Source organism: Rhincodon typus, chromosome 28, assembly GCF_021869965.1.
Source record: "Rhincodon typus isolate 14 chromosome 28, sRhiTyp1.1, whole genome shotgun sequence".
In the NCBI taxonomy this organism is placed as follows: Eukaryota; Metazoa; Chordata; class Chondrichthyes; order Orectolobiformes; family Rhincodontidae; genus Rhincodon; species Rhincodon typus.
Genome location: NC_063359.1, coordinates 21,642,224 through 21,659,435, shown reverse-complemented (window position 1 = coordinate 21,659,435; position 17,212 = coordinate 21,642,224). Strand labels below are relative to the sequence as shown.

At 39.3% G+C, this 17,212-nt stretch overlaps 1 protein-coding gene across 3 annotated transcripts in view; it reads right to left on the bottom strand.

Moving 5' to 3' along the window:
- The window catches only part of LOC109912629 (protein crumbs homolog 2-like), a 177,051-nt gene that overhangs the window by 47,205 nt on the left and 112,634 nt on the right, over positions 1-17,212 (bottom strand). For all 3 annotated transcript variants that reach the window (XR_007265085.1, XM_020512060.2, XM_048613819.1), the window contains 2 exons: positions 13,060-13,242; positions 9,448-9,561 (listed from right to left, as the gene is read on the bottom strand). Coding sequence is in view for 2 of the 3 variants with exons in the window: in XM_020512060.2 (XP_020367649.2) it covers positions 9,448-9,561; positions 13,060-13,242 (297 nt within the window). In the remaining variant the exon portion in view is untranslated. The remainder of the gene's footprint in view (positions 1-9,447; positions 9,562-13,059; positions 13,243-17,212) is intronic.

Sequence of the window (17,212 nt, the reverse complement as noted above, 5' to 3'; positions counted from 1 at the left end):
GGGTCTGGATTGAGAGCGCATCTCTGGGTGCACAGTGGGTCTGGATTGAGAGCGCATCTCTGGGTGCACAGTGGGTCTGGATTGAAAGCGTATCTCTGGGTGCACAGTGGGTCTGGATTGAGAGCGCATCTCTGGCTGCACAGTGGGTCTGCACTGAGAGCGCACCTCTGGGTGCACAGTGGGTCTGGATTGAGAGCGTATTTCTGGGTGCACAGCAGGTCTGGATTGAGAGCGCATCTCTGGGTGCACTGTGGGCTTTTAAAGATGGTGAAGGGACCAGGGATGACTTTTCCTTTTGGGATATTCCAACAGTAGCGAGTTCTTCAGTGTACAGCAAGTGGGAGAATTGTGCTAGCAGCAAACATATGGAGCACCAAACAGGTGGGGTGTGAAGTTCATGAGACAAGTTTGGAAAGATAGCATGAGAAAACCAGGAGTGAAACCTTCCATAAAACTCATGACATTGAAACTTAGCCAAAAAAAAATTAAGATTCTGCCCACTGTTTTTGTGAATCCCTTTTCAATTCTCTCCTATTCACATTTGGCCCTGGTATTTTGAAACAGCATATATTTTACGATAATTCCATTTTGATTTTAATCCATTCTTCCTGTATTAAGATTTTCAGCAACCTAAGGCAAACATTCATGTGATGAAATTTAAAAGTACGCATTTCAAACAGCAACATTTTTACAGCATTTATGCAATACCATTTTGTATTTTTTGAAGAGAGAGCCAACTTTTAACACCATTAGACTCTGTTCTTGCTACCAAATGCTTCCTTCCCCACAAAATCCCCTTCCCTATATTAGAAAGGAAACAAAGAAAAGGTAATTGGTGGGCTCTGTATGATTTGAAAATCAACCAAATTTGTAAAATGTAAAATAAGTTTAGCGCAATACATTATTTTACACTTCTGTACTCATGAAATAGTATTACTGTGTCATGTTGGAAAGGTTGAATATCAATATAATATTGAAACTTTATACTGAATACTAGTTGAGAGTTTGTAAAGACAAACCTTACATATAAGTTTCAATTTTAAAACTGAATCAATACGCCATAGAAAATTTACTGCCTCTCTATTACGTGATTTGCATTTAAAACAAATATAAAGGTAATGATTATGCAGCTGAGATTATCTAGCTTATTTTTGAAGGTCCTGAGAAATTGCATAATGTTGCTCAAAAAATTAACAGAAACAACTTAGAAGATCCATAACCACACCTATATACATTGGCCAGATTGGACTTAAACTAAAGCAATGGTAGGAATTCTTTCATGCATATCTTTCCTGGAATGTTACACTCCATTACACTGTGACAACAGGTTAAAATTAAGCTTCTACTTCACATAAAGGCAATCTTAAATGCACAATAAAGAAACAGCACCAATACCTGTTATATGAAAAAGTCCACAAAAGAACACTTGAGAAAGGAAAGATTTCATTGTGGTTTTCCTCTATGCATTTGTGCAAGTGTCCGACTATAACAAAACACTGAATATGTGCGTGCTATCCTGGTGCCAGTCAGGCAAAAGCGATTAGTAATTAAACCAACCAATATACAGAGGGCTGCACTTTAATATAAGTTTGTCTCGCCAGTAATCTGCCTCCGTTTTATCCCTACCCAGCTGGCTCCTGTCAAGACTGACATGAAGAATGCTTATTTCCTCACTTTCTAGTGTACTATATATTGCTACAAAGACCAATCACCATCAATTTGACCTACAGGGTCGTACTATACTCGGGAAATAAGTCAGAGATCCACAAAAGGATTTTAGACTGCCACAAGGTTGCAGATATCAGTGGATGATTCTAACTTCAGGTCTGCAATGCAAAGGTGCAACCCGCATGGTAAATCACAGATTTAACTGTACATTGGACTTGCTTGTATTTTGCTTTTAATTGATTTGTCCTAACTCTGTGTGTTTAGTTCAGTCGGAAATGCTTATAGATATCTACCAGCGATGTAAATGAGCCCAAGCAGAAAGTGCCCTTACTTGTGTACTCTGTGCTTAAGCTATGGAATGGTTTCACTTGAATGTTCCGAGCTATGACTATAGACTAAAGATTATTCTGTAACCTCCCTTGTTCATTTGCTCATAAATCTACTTTTTAATAAAACAGCTTGATCCATTATGCAGATCAGGTGGCAACCTAACCTCTCACACAATGTCAACTAGGAAAGCTGCAGCTCCAGAGTCACTCCCCAGTTTTTTAATTGAGCTGACACATCTGGCTCCCTTCCCCCACTCACCAATTCCTGCCCTACTGTCCTTTGAATCCTGAAAACACAATCAGTAAAAACAAAGGCAATTGCCTGGCTAACTACAACACAGGAGCTGTCTCTTTCAAAGTGTGCATAATGAGCCAAATGGCTTCTTTGCTATTTTTATATTCATAAGCCCATAGAGGAGGAGAGACGACCTGACCATGGAAACCACTGGTAACATCAACAAAAATAATTGTTTTGTAATCTATGGACACTTTGTGTCATTAAGACTGAATATTTTCATTTACATTGCGACGTTTGCATTCGTCCAATGTTTCTCAAAGTTTAAGTTCCGCTATTTGTTCAAACAAATAATATCTTAAAAGTTAGGTCCGATGTCCTTATTCTCTATACAATGTTGAACAGTGTAGATTTATTAATGTCTCAAAGGAGGTGCATAATTCTCGAGGACAGTAACTGAAAAGCCTTCCTAATGTGTTGAAACTTTAATATTTTAAAAGCAAAGATCATTGGTACCTTATGTATGTATATTCAAAATCATCATGTGTGTTATACTCCTGCAAGAGGTTCTAAATATTCTTATACTAAACACAATAATTAGTGAGAACAGCAGCAGGCTAGTAATTTGTGTTTGGATGTCGTCAATATATGAAAAATTAAACCTAACTGAGCAGGGCTGTGGGATTCAAGTACATAATTATATCTGCTAAAAACCCTTCATTTTCAAAACTCAAATGCAAATAACTAAAGATATTTCTTTCCTCTGTTAGCAGAGCGAGGTGAGAAACAGTTGCAAATGCAAGGACTATGAAACAGAACTTTAGGGAAAATACGTTCATAGAGTTCCTACAGTGTGGAAACAGGCCATTTGGTCCAACAAGTCTGCAAAGACTCTCCACCCAGACTAACTCCCCCTACTCTATCCCTGTAAGCCTGCATTTCCCATGGCTAATCCACATAACCTGCACATCCTTAGACACTACGGGCAATTTGGTATGGCCAATCCACCTAACCTGCACATCTCTGGACTGTGGGAGGAAACTGGAGCACCCGGAGGAAACCCACGCAGACACGGAGAGAATATGCAAACTCCACACAAACAGTCACCCAAGGGTGGAATTGAACCCAGATCCCTGGCGCTGTAAGGCAGCAGTGTTAATCACTGAGCCACTGTGCCACCCATATTTGCATGATGTATTGTTTCTTTGCATTTAATATGCCATAATTTATGCTTATTGATAGGCTGCCAGCACAGTGTTTCATGGTCCATTATATCAGTAATGCTTTGTAATAATAAGCATTCAGAGGAACTAATCTTAACACCTAACTTAAGAATATGCAAACTGATCCATAAATTCACAAGAAGTATCATTTCTGTCCATGACTAGTTAGGAATGGCCACTGTTCAAGTTAAAAGGGCCCAGATGCGAACAGATTTTCTCCCTTTCTTCATGGGAACGCCATGGGGATCATTTTAACTTAGGGAGATGGTGTATAATTAACAATAATTCAATATAGCACATTTTACAGCACCACCCATAGTTGAACTCACTCCATATATTTTTGTGTCATATAATATCTTTTGACCCAGGATGTGGAGGTGCCAATGTTGGACTGGAGTGGACAAACTTAGAAGTCACATGACATGAGGTTATACCCTAACAGGTTTATTTGAAATCACAATCTTTCGAAGCGCAGCTCCTCTGTCAGGTGAAATCAAGTTCACAATTTCAAATAAACTTGCTGGACTGTAACCTGATCTTTTGACCCAGTTAAGTTATTAAATTTAACCAATGTCTCCCATAACATGAGTTTTCAATGTGTTTGGAGATTAAGTATTGAAATTATTTAAGTGGCCTGCTCACTACCTTAGGGCTTTTTTGAGCAAAGCTGTCCAAAATTAATCATTATGCAGTTATAGCCCAATGCTCTCACACAGTATATTGCAAATGATGCTACTCCTGCTTTGAGTAAGTCGTAAATCATGTCATGCCTGCATGCAGTGCATAGCAATGTAGTTGCTGTATGACTGCTTAAAGAGTAAATTTCTTAGTTCAATTGAACTGATTTTCACTGGATATTACTATACTCAGCACGTTGCCAGTTTTCATTTTCCATAGATAATAAGCTCAGTACTTTAAAAGGGAACCAAACATCAAAAGCAATATAACTTGGAGATAAATCAGGGAAAATCTATTTTATCTTGGTATGATGTACAACTGTTTGTTGAATATATTTTATGCTGATTCAGGCTCTTGTTTTATAGTCATTATCAGCTTCCCTAATCCATGGACTCAACTGACTTGGGTCACGGGTTAATTTAATCATAATCTGTTCCATCTGAAAGTGGTCAGCATGAGGTGTTCAGTCAAAGCTTTAAAGTCTGATCAGGTTCTGACTCACTAGAGATCTGAGGTCTTCCTCTTTGATTTGCTGTGTTTCCCAACTGAAATGTTTGTGAAACTTTTCGTTGGTTCTGTGATGCTAATTTGATGTAATAAGCTGCAAGCAGAAGTTTTAACAGTGTGGCCATGCCTTGCCTAATTTACACTGCAGAGAAGATTAGCCTCTATTATTTTGCTGTCAGCTTCGCTCCCACGCACATTCATTCAGTCCACTGAATTTATGAGAGGGGTCAGTGTGACTAAACCACCTGCTGCTGTTTATTCAGTTCCACCAAACTCCTTTTTTTCTAAAAAGAAATTGTTCTGCAAAACTGAGAATGTGACCTTGTATTTTAGATTCTCGTATCTTTTCGATACTAAAACTTGCTCAACTTCCATGGCTGTAAAAGTCATCATCACTTTCCAAAAGGCAAATCAAATTTGGGTCAATGGTCAATGACCAACTACCCCTTGTTGGAATGTTGCATTAGAAATCTCAGCAGAGAGCAACTGGGGTTTTCAGTGAAAACCTCGGAAATACAACGTGTTGCAAGATATTTTGTTAAAGGTCTTACAGAATTAAAGATTACAGAGACGGAATTCATTGCCAAATGATTCTATTAAATCTCTTCCAGTATATGCACTGTATTATTGTATGTACAGTGCACTGACTGAAAATTTCTCTAGCTATTTACTGTTCATTTGAAAATGATGAATATTGCAGCATAATTAGTATTTGTTCTTTAAAGTGAGTCACAACAATGTTGCAAATTGAAGATTGAACTAGCTATTAAACTGTTTTACTTGATGATGTAGGATGTTTTAAGTAGGATATTACCAGCCTTGAATTTCATGAGCAGCGTAATGTCCTGCTCCTGTACAGCTTGACTTTACATTTCATCTGAGTGAAAACCCATTGAACTTTGACCAGATTGAGCTTTGAGCAGGCTCAAAGGGCCGAATGGCCTAATCTTTCTCCTAGTTTCTATGTTTTCGATCCCATCGATACAAATATTCATTCACAATGTACCTACAGCAGAAATATACCATCTGCACAAAATTGTAAAGCTCAGGGTCCATCAGAACAGAAATATCTCCCTGCAATACAAGCTTCAAAGGACAGATTATGGCTCTGTCTTAAGTAGCATGGAGATTGATGATAACCATGGAAAAATACAGCAAAAATGAAATCAGAATTTCAACACTGAGAAAAAGAATGGATTGTCCCTAAAGGTTTAAATGATGAATTCAGACTCTCACTAATGAGTGGTGACTACCTTATTTCCATACGTTTGCATCTTATTATTAGTTCAACTCGCCTCATTTGCAGCAGCTCTCAATTCTTGCCTCCTTTCCTCGGAAAGAGAATAGCACCAATTCCCGACATGAGAGTCAGAGTAAGTACTTGGCAGCAGCAGCTCACTGTGTGCTTCTCTGGATCTTCAACCTACTCTGTCTGAAATGTCCCTCCTGCTCCATGGGACACCACCCTCCTCCACTCTTTATCCAAACTAATCAGTGTGACCAAACTTCCAGCCTCACCACACAATCATTCCTGCTCTTCGACCAACTCATACACCACTTCAACCAATCAGGACTTCAATTTCGAGCTTACAGACAGTTAAAATTTGCTTCTGCCAGGTCACTTTGCCTACTGGAAAACACACACTTACTTCATGCATCCGTGCTGGATTATTCTTATGGCTTTTAACTTCATTTCGTAGCACTCACTTACTTTGCACTTATTCGGCCTCTGTGGTTTGCAGTGCTTCTTAGCGGATTGGGAGAGGGGGAAGCTCAGCACAGTGAGGAACACTGAACAGTCAAAAGGGGTGCACATGTTGCAGTACAGACCATGCTCCATCAAGATCACATCAACAGCACATGCCAGAAATTACAAGGTAAGCAACTGCATGTGCTTCAACTATGTAGCCGTGCCTGAAAGTCAAAGATGAGTAGTCCTTACTAGGGTCAAGTACAGTCAGTCAGGGTACTGCCACATTCAGGTCAAAGGGCTTGTCTGATTCCAGAGCTAGGGATAGGCCAGGCTCTTACCCTTTTGGAGTACAGAAGTTCACTACTGTGCATTGTGTTTCACTCAGGACACTGATCTGGGCCTTTACCTTGGTCCAGGCTGGTCGAGACTGGGAGCGTGGCCTCCTTTGCTGGTCAGCAGGAGATGTCCTCTTGTCCACCAGAACTTCCTGGTCCCTATAGATAAGCCAAGAAGCGAACCTACCTTTCTAGGCCATTTCCTTTGGGACAAAGGAGCAGGGTCACAGTGTGAAGGGCATTTCTGGCTTGCAGTGCGTGAAGTATTGCTCCAGTAGGGTCTAAACACCATGCAGCGGCATGAACGTCTCAAATTCCCAATGCAGTGAGCACTTCCAACACTCCTCTCTCATGATTCTACCAGACCAATGTGCATTATTACTGAGACAAAGAAGATTGTGTGAGAAATATGGTCATGGGCAATGGCAGACAGGCCCTGTGAACCTCACTTGAAAAAACACCAGCACAAAATGGGAAAACAAAAAGAAGAGCATCTCTTCCAAACATTCCAAGACAATGGATACCTGAAAAACTGGGTCAGAAGATGCCTATTACACGAACGATACCACTCGCCCCGACACACTCATCACGCTACCTTACATCAGGAACACATCTGAACTGACCACAAGACTCCTACGACCACTGGGCATCAGAGTAGCACACAAACACACATCAACCCTATGCTAACTGCTCACCCAAACCAAACACCGACTACCCACTCTGGACAGGACCAAATGTCATATACAAGATTCCCTGCCGAGACTGTGACAAACACTACATTGGACAAACAGGAAGGAAATTAACCACAAGGGTACATGAACATCAACTGGCAACAAAAAGATGCGACCAATACTCACTCATCTCCATCCACATGGATAAGGGAAACCACCAATTCGATTGGGACAACACCAGGATCCTAGGACAGGCGAAGCAGAGACAAGCACTGGAATTCCTAGAAGCCTGGTTCTCCGCGAAGAAAGCCATCAATAAACACATAGAGCTAGACCCCATATACACTCCATTGCGAAGGAAAACCGGAAGTGGAGTAATCCAGCTCAACGGACACCAGAGTTTAAATGACAGGCGGGAAAACACAACGGCGCTTCATCGGAGGCTGCACTGATGACGTTACCCAGCAAGGTAATGAAACGTCTGCGGAACAACGAACCAGCTCAGCGAGCCAACCAACCTCAACATCCACAACCTGAGCTACAAATCTACTCTAAAACCCTATGGGAAAACTCAGCCCAAAGAATTTGCAACATGCAATATTTTAAGCTTAAATTTATTAATACACAAATAAAATAAATTAAATAATAATGTAACAGGATCAAGGTCATCAAAGGAAGCATCTCATGTTGTACGGGTATTAGCTCATTTCAAAATGGTTGATTGCATGTATTTCCTTTTGGACAGAACATAGAGCAAACACTTACACTGATTTTTGCTGTTAATTATTTTGAATTTTATCTACTGGCAAGCTGTCAAGTAAAAGAATAATATTGTAAATGTGGAAATGAATATCTCACACAATTTACCAAATGATTGCCAGTTACAAGAAGCCTTCTATACTTGTTCTATACTTGCTTTCAGAGACAACCAAGGTCTGCACAATGATTATTTTTGCTGAGTTTTGATGTCTGTGGTCCTGAGCATTAAATGAGCAGACTTCTTACCTGCAGAATAGTATATATTTGTCCAATTTCATTTCAAGATATATATTCTGATACTAAAAAAAATCCCAATATGTATTCAATTGTTGAATAATTTAAGCCTATCTGAAGGAAATGTTTTGTATGCAGGCACCCTCAAGCTGTAACCAATGAAAGATGACTAACTGCATGATGTGCGCTTGTTCTAACATTTATTTGTCAGCCAAGACAATTTATTTTTCCTCTTAGTTAAACAACACAGCTACGACTCTGAATTCATGCTGAAATCTTTATGCAGTTCCTGCACTAATGCTTCAGTTACAACACTGAATCTGAAAATTGTCCTGGATACAATCATTTCTCCAGACTATACACTTTGCTCAATTTGCTTTCAGACAACAAGAATAGCTTTTTAAAAATATGTTAAAGTCAAAGATGGAGAATATCTCATTTCGATTTGGTGTGAAATGGGAAATTCCTTATGTTAGATAATCTACACTATTTTAAAATGTCCACCTCTAAGGCTCTGTTTGCCTTGTAGGGCAATGTCACCAGAAAACAAGGTACAAAGCTCACTGTCAGTGCATATAGTTTGTACTGATTGGTAAATTGTTCATTCTCTGACAGATGCTGAATTTTTACATTTGAATTAGATTATTTTGAGGAGTGCTGTATCCCAGTGTGTTTTTTTTTTGTGTGGCTTATTACTGGGACAAATTTCCAAACACAGACCATTTACAATGAAGGCCTTATTGAATATTGTAGAAAAAAAATTCCCATAGTTTGTCTTTAAAAAAGCAATTACTGAATGGCTCCTCATCAAGGATAGATGTGAATCACCATAAATCATATGTCATTTGAGTGGCTGGTTACAAGTAGAGAGAATAGGAGAAGAGAACTTACTTTAAACTGATGGAAAAGCACTGTGGCAGGTCTATTACTGCTTCAGTCCATGAAACATAAGTGTTGAAAGTCTTATATTTTGACTGAACGTGTACCTACATCTTGAGACATGCACACAAATGATGGCCACTCAGACCAGGAAGCATCCCACAGTTGTGTATATATTCCTCAGTATGGAGCAAAACCCTTTGGGGAAAAATAATCTGAAATACTAGGACTATTACCTGTAAATCCCGGTGCACAATGGCACTTGAATCCGTTGTTCTGATCTTCACAAGTGCCTTTATTCATACAAGGACCAGACTCACATTCATTGATGTTCACTGAGCAATGCTCTCCTTCCAGAAAAAAAACAGAATGATTAAAACTCTTGTTACATAAAAAAATTCTCAACAGTCTACAAATTGAATTATTATTTAAGCACCTTCACATGACCTGAAGATATTGCTGCAAAGTGTCAGAAGTCACATGTTAAACCCTTAATAGTAAAGGGCTTTGTTGAACAATGTCAAACACAAAGCAATCTAGGAACGGGCAATAGATCATTCTTACATTGAATTATAGTAGCAGTCTGATCAACTATTTATCCCCTATTGAGCTAAGATATCACCATTTGCTAAAGTCCAACCTGGACAGGACAGATACAAAATATCAAGAAGGTAGAAACAACGTGGCTCAAGTTTTGATACTTGCTTTACGAATTATGAACATTCATTGACAATCAAACACCTTATTGTTAAGTGTTCAAATAAAAGACACAAAACTGGAAGGTAAAAATAACTGTATTTGAAAAACCTAACAATTTTGGTATTTCACATTTTATTTCAGAAACGTCCAGGAATCTGATTTTGAGAGACACAGAATATTCAAAAGGGGTACAATCTGTCCAGTGTGCTTCAACAGCATAATAGCACAATAGTGTCACCAGATTTTTCAATGATATCTTGTAAAACAGTCATCTTTGTTAGACTCACAGAAATCTTTTGCATTGGATCTAGCTGCAGCTACTTCAGTTGATCAGTGCAGGGTCACCGATTGATCCTCTCTGAACTGATTCAGTCAGACATGACTGAAGCTGTGATTTGGGCAAGGCTTGTGACCACAACTCTGAGAAATGACACTGAGAAATGTGTATTTTCAATAAATATACAAACAAGTATTCACTGTTTAGGACAGTTTAAGTTTAGCTTGCACGTTTATTGGGGTATTATTCAGACCTGAATATTTCTCATCTCTATAAAAGATTTTAGCTATTTGCCTAGGATTCGAATATGTTGATAAATGGACTATACGAGTCTATTTATTGCCATTACAGCATAATTGTTATATAATGTTGCCGTGGCACTGTTGTTAGGAGCATGTGATGAAGCTGATGGTGTTTCTTGAACTAGAATATTCTGATTCGGAGCAAGGTGTAATGATCTGGGATTCACTGCCTGAAAAATGGTAGAATCAAATTTAAAGTTTACTTTCCAAAAGGATTAGATATGCACTTGAACAGGAAAGCTTTGCTGGACTATGTGAAAGAAGCAGGAGTGTGGAACAATTGGATAATTCCTTCAAAGACCCAGCATGGGTATGATGGGCTGAATAGCATTCTTCTGTGCTGTATCTTCTAAGATTTCAGGATTCTAATTTTGGTCATTTCAGCACTTGAACAGGTCAATCCCTTTGCTAGCTTAATGCTCTTGCTGTGAAACACTGGAAAGGGAAACTACAGCATAGCAACTAAAACAGTATGGTGTAGTGTTTTTGCTGAGTACAAACGGGAGAAAAATAGCCCATTGTCCCACCTTAAAATTCTGCAGATTTCTGCCCTTTTAAAATAAATTTCCCAAAAAACCAGATGGACAACATTCAGGTGTTAAAAATGTAAACTTGATTCATGTTCACTGGACAAATTAATAATCAATTTGTAGAATGCCTATTTATCTCATGAGTAGAACACATAACTCACCATTGGTGAAATGATGGATAATTTTGAAAGATTTTGATTCTAAGGAAGGTGACTCTGTTCTGGTATTTAAAGCTGGAAATAGTATTTTTATCAGAGATAGTAGGAACTGCAGATGCTGGAGAATCCGAGACAACAAGGTGCAGGGCTGGATGAACACAGCAGGCCAAGCAGCATCATAGGAGCAGAGCTCCTATGATGCTGCTTGGCCTGCTGTGTTCATCCAGCCCTGCACCTTGTTGTCTCGATAGTATTTTTATACTTGATAACAGAAAAACTGATTCAGGCCAGCAATAATGTAAATGATTTTAATCCAAACCATTGTTGCCTTTAAGAGGCATTAAAAATAAATTCACATACCACATATACTTGAATAGTTGAGTCAACCCTCAAAAAAAATCCAAACTCTTTTTACTTAGCATCTGCTTGATGTTGAAGAGAAACTTGCCCAGTTATAAACCTAGCCATTTGAAAGTGTTCAGCTCCTCATGACTGGGTACATCAACATGTGTTGTCATGGTTACCATCTCATTCCTGCATTTTGTGTTCCCATCCATCCCACCCTCTGATATGACAATATGGCATCATGACATAGCTGTTACCCCAGCTGGTGATAATGCTGGAAAAGTCCGATTTCAGACCAAAACCTAACTTAATAGATTGTAATTGTTATTGCGGTAATTCGATTACAGTGGTTGTCAGTCACTGAACATATTCACACAGGCTGTCAATGTAATTTTAACAAAAGAACCTAAGTTCATTTTACAAGACAAAACCATATATATAGAAAACAATTTTGAAAGATCTTATCATAAACAGCAGAAGAATGATTTAGCCCCTTTTCCCAGCAACATCCTTCACAGACACTCAATTCCAATGAAGAGTCAATCCTAACTCATTTTAAAATTTCATCCTCAATAGAATAGGTTGCAAGCATCTCCCTTCAATAACTTTCTCTCTCTTCCCCAGATGTGATTCAGTCCATTACTATCTCTTCCTGAGACAAACAGGCAGGCCAACTCACCGACTTTGACTACTTTGAGGCTGCTAAAACAGTTTAAAACTTCTATTCAATTCTGATGACCTACAGGCTTCCACAAACTAATAACGTCTTTTTGCTGGAATGGATATTTTCTTCTGAACTTGACTTGCTTGTGGTTATCTGCCTTTTCTATAGGTCATGAAAGTTTCATTTAGTATACCAATGAGCAATTATCTCACCAGGTAACTTAACTAGTTACTTAACATAGACAATACAGTGTGGAGCTGGAGGAACACAGCAGGCCAGGCAGCATCAGAGGATCAGGAAAGGTGACGTTTCGTGTCAGTACCCTTCTTCAGACTTTCTGATTTCTGAAAAGGGGTCCCGACCCAAAATGTCAGCTTTCCTGCTCCTCTGATGCTGCCTGGCCTGCTGTGTTCCTCCAACACCACACTGTTATCTCTGTTACTACTGTCATAAACAGTGAGGTTTATGTGAGTTTGGTGAGAAAGCAAGGTGATAAGAGAAGGTAGACTTCAATCCCTCAAAAATATTACTTAAGTTGACCACTACTTTCTGGCTAAAATTGTGACCTCAGAAATGCAACTTTTATATTATTGTATAGGTACAAAACTGCCCACATACATACTGTAAATTGCTCTAAAATGTTTAATAGAGTTAGCAATGAAAGGCACCATTGTCCTTATTCAATATTTCCACCTCAACCTCTAAGAAGCGATATCAAAAGAGTTGAATATTAAAATCAATGCCCTTTTTGGAAGCAAATTAATTTGCAATTTCAAGTGTACCGAGTGTAAAAAGGGAGTTAAGTCTATTTTCTGTATTCTACACCATTTCTAAACATGAAATCTTCATATTAGGTTTCAAGTTTAGGCTGACCTGCAAAGCCACGTTGACAAAGGCAAATATAGCCAGATGCATCAGCATAACTGAAAGTGGGCTTGAACTGTGGGAGATGGCCATAATACTTTTGAGTGGAGCGTTCCAAACATGTGCCATTATTCAAACAAGGCTTTGTTGCACATTCATTGATATCGACTTCACAGTGTGATCCAGTGTAACCTGTTGAAATAGAAACAAATCACAAATTTCAGATGTTAGAACATTCAATGATAGGATTATTCCCAGCATTGCAACCAACTTGGAACATTGTTCATTTTATCATTCTGAAAACAGTACTAAAGCAATACTATTTGCACAGCAATTAACAGTACTGGTGAAGAAATGTGACCGTATGGCTCAAGTTCCATACTGAAATTGAGAGAAACCGGAGGTTAAAGAAATGAGAATGGAGGTTGAAGCCAGAAAACCCATTTGTTTTACAATAAATGTCTTGGGTTCTCTTTTGCGTCCATCTATCAAAACACATAGTGATCTTAGTAAGGAACATGGTGTTCTGAGCAACATGGAAGCAGTGCATTGTCTTTATCTAGTCTCACTAATCTATAGGTCACAACATAAATATAATTACTTTATCTGGTTTTCAATGTGACTAGTTGTATGCTTTATTTCTCTTTGACTTAAAAAGAAAAAGATCCAGTTTATTAAATAACCACAAAATTATTAACTCTTCATAAACAAAATGTTTTCAATGTTTATGCAAAACTGGTTAACACACACAAATTAGAATATGAAAATATAACTGTTAACCCTCTAAATAACCCAAAACATATGAACAAAAAAAGTTCATATAGACAACATCTACCACTCTGCCTTCATCAAGCTACTTTGTCACCTCTTCAAAAAATTCAATCAAGTTAATGAGTCAAGATTTCCCATGCACAAAGCCATGTTGACTATCCCTAATCAGTCCATGTCTTTCAAAATGCATTTAAATCCTGTTCCTCAGAATCCCCTCCAACAACCTACCCACCACTTATGCCAAGCTCACCAGTCTATAGTTCCCTGGCTTTTCCTTATCACCTTTCTTAATTGACTGGGACTACCATTGTCTTAAGGGCTTGGATAGAGAAGAATTTGTTAAGTGTGCACAAGAATTTTTTTATTTTTCAATATGTGGATGTACCTACCAGAGAAGGAACAAAACTTGACCTTCTCTTGGGAAATAAGGCAGGACAGGTGACTGAGGTGTCAGCATGGGAGCACTTTGGGGCAAGTGAATATGATTCTATTAGTTTTAAAACAGTTATAGAAAAGGACAGAACTCATTTAAAAGTTAAAGTTCTAAATTGGAGTCAGGCCAATTTTGATGGGATCAGGCAGGAATTTTCAAAAGTTGACTGGGGAAGGATGTTTGCAGGTAAAGGCACAGGTGGAATATGGAAGGCCTTTAAAAATGAAATAACGAGAGTGCAAAGACAATATGTTCCTGCTGGTACAACGGGCAAGGCTGGTAAGTGTAGGGAATGTAGAGTACAATGGGACCTTGTTCATATGGGCTGATGGGCCCAGGAGTGGCAGGTGGAGTTTAAAATATAGCTGTCACCCCTATATTTAGCTGCTTATTAATCCTTATAGCTTTTTTTCGTTACTTCAACTTCTGGTTACTTAGATCATTCAGACATAGCTACATTCTTGACAAAACATTGACAATTATGTTTTTCCACGCAGTGTGAACAATCTTTAAGCAATAAAGCTATAGTAGCAAACTCCACATCAAAAGTTTGACTTTTGAATTTTTGAAGGCTGAAGGACTATGATCAATATATGAAAATCCTTTCCTGTAGTCAGGACAGACATATGACTCAGAGCTGTTAGCAATCCCATGGTTTGTTTTTCCGCCATTCAGTATCTCTTTTGGTGTTTTAGAAAAGTATTTCACTGGAACTGCACCTACCCCAAGTCAATAGGATTGCTTGCTGCCTTGGAGAGTTTAATGAAATTAGGGGCAGCCAAGAAAAATTCATTGATCAAAATGTTTTCATCTCTTAAAAGATGATTGGCCACACTACCTTGGCTTTCTCTTCAAACAAGTCCATTAGAGGAGCAACTATAGTGCTGACATTTGGTAAGAATTTGCAATTGGAACCACACATGCTCAAAGCCCATGGCATTTCTTGTTTAGCTTTAGGGGCAGAGAACTCCACTAGAGTTTGTACCTTTGCTATTCCTCCCAGCATTTTTCTGTGCTCTAGTATATACCTCAGGTAGGTTTCCCATCTCTTTGCAAACTCACTCATAACAAGTTCTATTGCCAAATCAGCTGATTGAACTTTTCTAAACACAGCTTCTAACTGTTCCAAGTGGTTTGTCCAAGTGTCAGCATCTATCAATATGTCGCCAAGGCATACTACACAGTGAGGAACACGGATCATCACTAGCTCAACAGTCTCTAAAAAGTAGATGGGGCATTGTTTAACCCAAATGCCATCACTTAGCATTGGGAAAGACCATCTGGTTTGACAAAGGCCAATTTCTCCTTAGCTTAGGATATTAAAGGTACCTCTTAATATTCCTTTAACAAATCTATTTTACGAAGCAATTTGGCACTGACAACCCCATTAATACAGTCATTCGTTCAAGGAATTTGGTAAGAATCTGCCTTTGTTACTGTATGGACCTTTCTGTATTCTGTACAGAATCTGGTTGAACCACTAGGCTTAGGCACTAACCATAAAACCATAGGATGTAGAAAAGAAGTAGACCATTCAGCTCATTGAGTCTGCTCCACCATTCAATGAGATCAGGGCTGATCTGATAATCCTCAACACCACCTTCCAGACTTTTCTCCATAACCCTTGATTCCCTTACTATTTAAAATTTTGTCAATTTCAACCTGAGTATGCTTAACAACCCAGCCTCACATGACTGGGGAACTGCAGGTACTTTTTCTGGGATTAAATTGGATGTTTTCTAATGAAGCTGCACAGAGATGTTATTATCTTCCTCTGCAGCAGGTGGGACTTAAACCTTGTCCTCCTGGCTCAGCGGTAGGGACACTACTAATACACCGCAGGAACCCTTAGCTGATTTGGTAATATTTTGGATTTCTAGTTTCACCTGGGTATGTTTCTCTATATGTAAACCATAAAGATGCTGTTTCATAAAGGAAAATTCTCCTACATCCATATTATGTTGGGCTAAAGCTGATATTATATCCGCAGAGTACTTTGTTGAGGTTGGTTGGCTCGCCGAGCTGGTTTGTTGTTCCGCAGATGTTTCGTTACCGTGCTTAGTAACATCCTCAGTGCAGCCTCTGATGAAGCGTCAGTGTGTTTTCCCGCCTGGTTTTTAAACTCTGGGGTCCGTTGCGATGGATTGCCTCACTTCCGGGTTTCCTCCGTAGTGGAATGTATATGGGGTCGAGTTCAATGTGTTTATTAATAGCCTGCTTCGTGGAGTGCCATGCTTCCAGGAATTCTCGTGCTTGTCTCTGCCTAGCCTGTCCCAGGATCTTGGTGTTGTCCCAGTCGAAGTCGTGGTTCTCCTTGTCCATGTGGATTGAGATGAAAATAGTGTGAACACTATTTAAAAGGGCAACAACACACTGCAGCAACATGGAAGTACGCCAAGAGGAGGAGGAATACCTCTTCCAAGTTTTCAGGGATAATGGATATCCAAAGAACTGGGTCAGGAGATGCCTACAGGAACAGCATCAGAAAGATTCTACACGCCCTGACACACTCATCACACTACCCTACATCAGAAACACGTCAGAACTCACCACAAGACTTCTACGACCGCTGGGCATCAGAGTAGCACACAAACACGCATCAACTCTACGACAAGTGCTCACCCGATCTAAAGACACACTCCCCGCCATGGACAGGACCAATGTCATCGACAAGATCCCCTGCAGAGACTGCGAGAAACACTACATCGCACAAACAGGAAGGAAACTAACAACAAGAGTACATGAACACCAACTGGCTACAAAAAGACACGACCAATACTCACTCATCTCAATCCACATGGACAAGGAGAACCACGACTTTGACTGGGACAACACCAAGATCCTGGGACAGGCTAGGCAGAGACAAGCACGAGAATTCCTGGAAGCATGGCACTCCATGAAGCACGCTATTAATGAACACATTGAACTCGACCCCATATACATTCCACTACAGAGGAA